At 37.1% G+C, this 5,955-nt stretch overlaps 1 protein-coding gene across 1 annotated transcript in view; it reads left to right on the top strand.

Moving 5' to 3' along the window:
• The window catches only part of LOC123520887 (myosin-IIIb-like), a 193,699-nt gene extending 188,226 nt beyond the window's left edge, over window positions 1-5,473 (top strand). The window contains exons 8-9 of the mRNA XM_045297950.1: window positions 117-288; window positions 4,892-5,473. Of these exons, the coding sequence (XP_045153885.1) occupies window positions 117-255 (139 nt within the window). The 3' untranslated portion in view covers window positions 256-288; window positions 4,892-5,473. The remainder of the gene's footprint in view (window positions 1-116; window positions 289-4,891) is intronic.
• Window positions 5,474-5,955: the final 482 nt, after the last annotated feature.

Genomic DNA, 5,955 nt, shown 5'->3' with positions numbered 1-5,955 from the left:
CTCAAGCAGCTGCTCCAGTCACACCAAATGCTGGCATTTGTTTTCTTTTCCATTGAAAACCTCCTCTCTCTCTCTCTCTCTCTCTCTCTCTCTCTTTGTTGTTGCTATTATTGCAGACAAATCAAATTGCTTGATGGGGAAGATGAGTATTACAAATTTCTGTCACCTGTGGACTCGATCCCTCAAGAAGACAGCTCAGCTCGGCGTTTCTTTTTCTCCTCATCCTCAAAAGGAAAATCTTTTGCTCAGCACTGAGCTAAGCTTCCTGTGCCCCTAAATCCATCCAGGGTAAGAACCATCATGGTAACTGACTAATTGTTATTTAATAAGAAACTACTGGGAGACTTCTAGCAAGAAGGCAGACTAGGCAGGCACACGACACAGTCTACAATCAAGACACTAGAGAGAGAATGAAACAGATGCGGATGATAACCCTGGAACCCTGAGCTGCAGAGAAAGGAATGCATCCCACTAGCCCCTGAGACGGCAACCTTTACCAGCCCACATCAGGTTCCTTGGCCACCACAGCTTTCTCCTGCCTGGGACCTGCCCCTTCCTCGTTTTTCTCACTTTTTTTCCCCTTTGCCTTGTTTTTATCTTTCATCTCTCTCCTTTTTCTTTCTTTTCTTATATTTTTCCTTTATTCTTACTTAAATTTCTTTCTCCTCTCTTTTCTCTTAGTGTTTTCTTTATGACTCTCTTCTCTCTCTTTGTTTTCTTAATTCTTTTCCTTACCTGTTTTACTTGACTCTTTATTTCCATTTAAGTTATTAAATTCTTTCCTTCTGGCTGTTACAAGCATTCTTCCTCCCACTTGTTTTTTTCTTCACTATTATTATTGCTGATTCCTGTTTAAGTGTAGTTTAGTTTTTCACTTTTTCTTTCCCGTCTCACTGGATGTGAAACAGCAACTGTGCCCACATAGCCGAGCCACACCCCTATCTCTTGCAGGTCCTCATGTTTGGCAAAGGTCACTACTCTATTTCTCTGGGCAGAGAACCCACTTAGTACACAACAACCTGAAATTAACATACCTGACAACATCACCTACAAGTCAACCCAGATATAGAAGTATCGTAAGTAAAACAAACCTACAAGATTTAAAATAGGGAACTAATTCTATATTCTCTAATCATCAAAAGGCAGCGATCAACACCAGCCAAACCCACCCTCACATATGCTACTCAAACAATAAACAGAGAATTGTGCACACACTCACATTCTCTATCACACCCAACAGGAAAGAAGTTGTGAGTGCCTAAGAACATACCAACATATACTCAAACACCACCACAATGTCTTAGAGACAATATACAGTTTTAGTTCAGACACTGAAGATAGGTTTACTCACCAAAATACATAATCAGAACTTCTTTAAAAGAAATGTCATTAGAGCTATCTGATAAGGGATTTTTTAAAAAATTATATTTAGGTACCTTCAATGAACTTTAAAAAAATAGATTGAGAAACTGCAAATAACACCAAGGAAACCTTAGAAGAATCGGGAAACCCCTGCAAGAATAAACTGACAAAATAAATGAAAACTAAGAAACTATGCAAAACAGTAAATAAAAATCCAGAAAAGTAATACTAAGATTTCAGAAATAGTACATTGCGAGAACAAAAGAGCAAAATTGAATCAGTGGAAGAACAAATTATTGAACTTGAAGACAAATCTCTCGATATCAATTTGCTGAGTCCAAAAACAGAATGGAAAACTTGAAGAAACCCTAAAAATTACATGGCATGCCATCACAAGAAACATCTTATGTGTGATCAGAACCCCAGAATCCCAGTAAGAAACAACAAAAATACAGAGAAAGTTTTTTGGGGGAAAATAAACTCCCCTAATTACATGAAAGATGGAGTGATAAATGGACCGCAAACAAGATAGACCACAAAAAAACCACCAGAGCATATGACCACACTTTCTACATCCAAAGACAAGGAACTAATGAATCCTAAAAACAGTTTATGAAAAATGAGACATTACCTACAGAAGGAGCCAATAAGCCTGAAGAAAATTGCAGGCATAAGGCATTGGAGTGAAATATATAAAACTCTGAAGAAAAAAAATTGCCAACCTAGTGTCATATAACCAGCAAAATTGTCCCTTCATATGACAATGTCCCTTAACATGACAATGAAATCAGGACATTTCCACATAAACAGAAATTAAAGGACTTTGTGAAAAACTCGATCAACCAGTTTCAGAAGCCGACAGGGGGTTGCTATGAATCAGCATTGACTCAATGGCAGTGAGTCTGATTCGGGGAGATCAACCTTCAAAAAATGCTAAAGGAAGTTCTCTGGGCAGAGAACCCACATAATAGACAACAGCCTGAAATTAACATGCCTGACAACCTCACCTAGATGTCACCCCCAATAGGGAAGTAAAACAACCTACAAGTACCCTAAGTAAAACAACCCACAAGACTTAAAATAGGGAACCAGAGATAGCAATTTGTAAAGACGATTACAAATGTAAAAAAGAATAGTGTACCTATATAATTTCCAAATGGAGACAACAAGTAAATTTCAAAATCTGACTGCTTTAAACTTGGATGGAAATTAGTAAACTACATGGTAACTTCAAAGAAAGTGAATAGTCCTTATCCTCAAAATAAAAAAGAGGAAAGTCACAAAAATTTGATAAACACTAAAACAACAGCATTGAAGAAAATAACAAGAAACCTCACAAATAAAATGAACAGAGGACAGGACAGTTCTGTGGAACAGTGAAACCAACAACACCACATGCACACAAAAAGTTAACACACCACAACCAAATGGCAGTTATTAATTTATGCTTTTGATAGTTACACAGGAATAAAAGGATTAAATGCATGCCAAAAGTTAGAGTAACAGAACAGATAAGAAAATAGGACTCATGATTACGCTAGCTACAGGAGACACCTTTAGACACAAAGGCAAACAAAGTACAAAAATCAAAGGATGGGGAAATATAGCAAGCTAACGGCAATCAAAAAAGAGCAGGAGTGGTTGTATTAATTTGGCAGGATTACTCTGATAAAATAGACCTTAAGACAAAATCCAGCAAAAGAGAAGGAATATTAGATAATGACTGATTAAGGAGAAAATTGAACAAGAGGACATAACTATAATAAATATCTATACACCCACTGGAAAATACATCAATTGTAACAGAGTTGAAGAGAGAAATAGACAATTCTACAGTAATCATATGAGAGTTTATATACCATCTTCATTGAAGGACAGAAAAACTAGAAAAAAGCTCAATAGAGACAAAGAAGAACTCAACAACACAAACAACGTGGCAGCGTCATAGACATGTACAGAACATTCCACCCACCACCACCATGCACCTGCTTTTCCGGGGCACACGGAACATATAAGCCAAAGAGCAAGCCTACATAAATCAAGAAACATTAAAATTCTACAAAGCATCTTCTCATATCATAATGCAATAAATAAGAAATCAAAAATAGGAACATCAAAGAAAGGAATTTAAATACATAGAAATTAAAAAATCCTCTGCTTTACAACTACTGGGTAAAAAATAAATAATTAAAATTTTAAAACTACTGGGTAATATAAGAAATAAAAACTGAAATTTAAAACATCCACATACCAAAACTTTTGCGACAATGCAGTTTCCAAAAGACTGTTTATAGCGATAAATGCACACATGAAAAAAGAGCTAAAATCAATACCTTAATCCAGCAATTAGAAAAAGGCAGCACAATAAGTCTAGTCAACAGTATAAAAGAAGTAATAAAAATTAGAGTAGAAATAAATGAAATACAACATCAGGACAAAGAATCAACCAGAAATTGGTTCTTTGAAAGGGTTAACTAAATTGACAAATCACTGGCAAATCTAACAAAGGGAATGAAGACGATACAAATAACATGAGAAATTAAATGAAGCACATCACAATAGAACCAACAAAAATAAAAAGAATAATAACAGAATACTATGAAGAACGATGCTCCAACAAATATTAAAACCTAGAAGAAATGGGCAAATTTCTAAAAATACACTACTTAAACCAGCATGAACTGATGTAGAACATCTGAATACATCCATAGAAGATTGTTTAGATGATTAAAAAACTCCCAACAAACACAATAAATATATATATATGGCTTCAATAGCCTACACAAATTCTACTCAAACTCTTCAAGACTATGGAAAAGAATGGAAATCTCCCAAATTCATTTTATAGAATAAGCCTAACACTGATACCAAAAACAGGAAAGAAGACATCACTAAAAAGAAAACTATAGATCAGTATCCTTCATAAGCATAGATACAAAAATTCCCAACAAAATCCTAATCAATCAAATCCAAAACTATATATTTAAAACACTGTATCATGACCAAGTGAGATTCATGCTGGGTAGGTGAAGATATGCTTTCAATATTTGAAAAACAATCAACCTAATCCACCAAAAAGATAAAGCAAAGGAAAGGAACCACATGACCTTGGTGATTAATGCAATATAGGCATTTGACAAAAGTAACACCCATTCCTGATAAACAAAACTTAACAAAATAGGGGTAAAAGGAAACTGCACAACAGAATTAAGAACATATAGACAAAACCAATGGCCAACAGGCCGTTCACAGCAATGAAAGGAGAGCCTTACTGGGAAATCAAGTTAAGACCAGGGGAGGAAAGCATCTACATGTCAGAGGAGATGCTGATATTTTTATTGGTGGGAATGGTGGGTACATGGGGAGGAAACCTCACATCAAGAAGAGAAGCTACACAATAATTGTAGGGAACCTAAAGGGAGAATAAAACCGGTTCTATGTCCCTGAGTAAACACTTTGAATAAGTTTCCACCCAACTCTTGGTGAACCATGGTATGGACTATGATGACCTTAGACTCTCGCCTTACAGGGAACATGGCATCCCCCAGGGGCCACACCGAAAGGACTTGACATGGAAGCCCGACTGAACAAACTGGGCCTTGGACTTAGACTGAAACTCCCTGATGGAAAAGGCAGCAATGGATGGCCCTCCCAAGACTGTGGAAATGGCGGTTGATGGATCTTGGGTGGGACCCCTGGCCTAGTGGGTGTCCAATGAAAGGGCACCCAGAATTGCCACATAGTTAGTATTGCAATGCTCCCTTGTGTTAATATGACAGGTTTTAATCTTATAAGCAAGGACCTGCCCTCGTAAGAAATGTTAGGGTAAATTTCACCCTAGCACCAACCCTGATGCTCAATGCACACAGAGCTCAATCAGTTGAGAAATCAATTGGACAAAGCAGCAATTCATGGATTACAGCTTGCACTGTTGGATTATACTCACATAAATTTCTCATATCAACAGTGCCTTAAGTTCTATGCCACTGGACAAATTATTAATGTTATCAGTGCAGTCGCCTTTTACCCCAAGGGGGTGGTTGACAATGTTTTTCTTATTTGTTTTGTTTTGGGGTGTTTTTTTCCCTTTGTTTTCATTTTTGTTTGTTTTTGGGGGGGGGTTGTTTTTTTGTTGTTGTTGTTGTTCTTGTTGGTTTTGGTTTTTGTCATAATATGACCCCCAAAGTAAACCAGAGTCATTTACAACCTGTGGAAAAGCAGATGGATTCTGGGCTCCCACTTAATTCTAACCCCGATCCAAGAACAGTTAGTTCTTATAATATGGCCCTGCTCAGTACTCACCTTCATGAAGAGATCACTGAAGATATGGGTGCTACAGCAAAGTATGGTAAAGAAAGCAGATGGTGCCCGGCTATCGATTTGAATAGTGTCTGGGATTTTAAAGGCTTATATTCAAACAAGCAGCATGTAAGTGAGGCATCAGCTAAGTCCACAGTGAAGAAGCATACCAGCCTGGGGAGTCCAAAGATGACGATAATAAAATCCACATATGATGAAGGGACATGTATCAAATCTTAAATTGTGAACACCCTTTTATAGAAGACTATGGAGGACAGTGGGAGCCCCAAATCC

The sequence above is a fragment of the Echinops telfairi genome, unplaced genomic scaffold, assembly GCF_000313985.2.
Source record: "Echinops telfairi isolate 266 unplaced genomic scaffold, ASM31398v2 ScPeMD7_4;HRSCAF=17, whole genome shotgun sequence".
In the NCBI taxonomy this organism is placed as follows: domain Eukaryota; kingdom Metazoa; phylum Chordata; class Mammalia; order Afrosoricida; family Tenrecidae; genus Echinops; species Echinops telfairi.
Note: the sequence above shows the minus strand (reverse complement) of the source record. Positions and strands in the feature narration are given on the sequence as shown.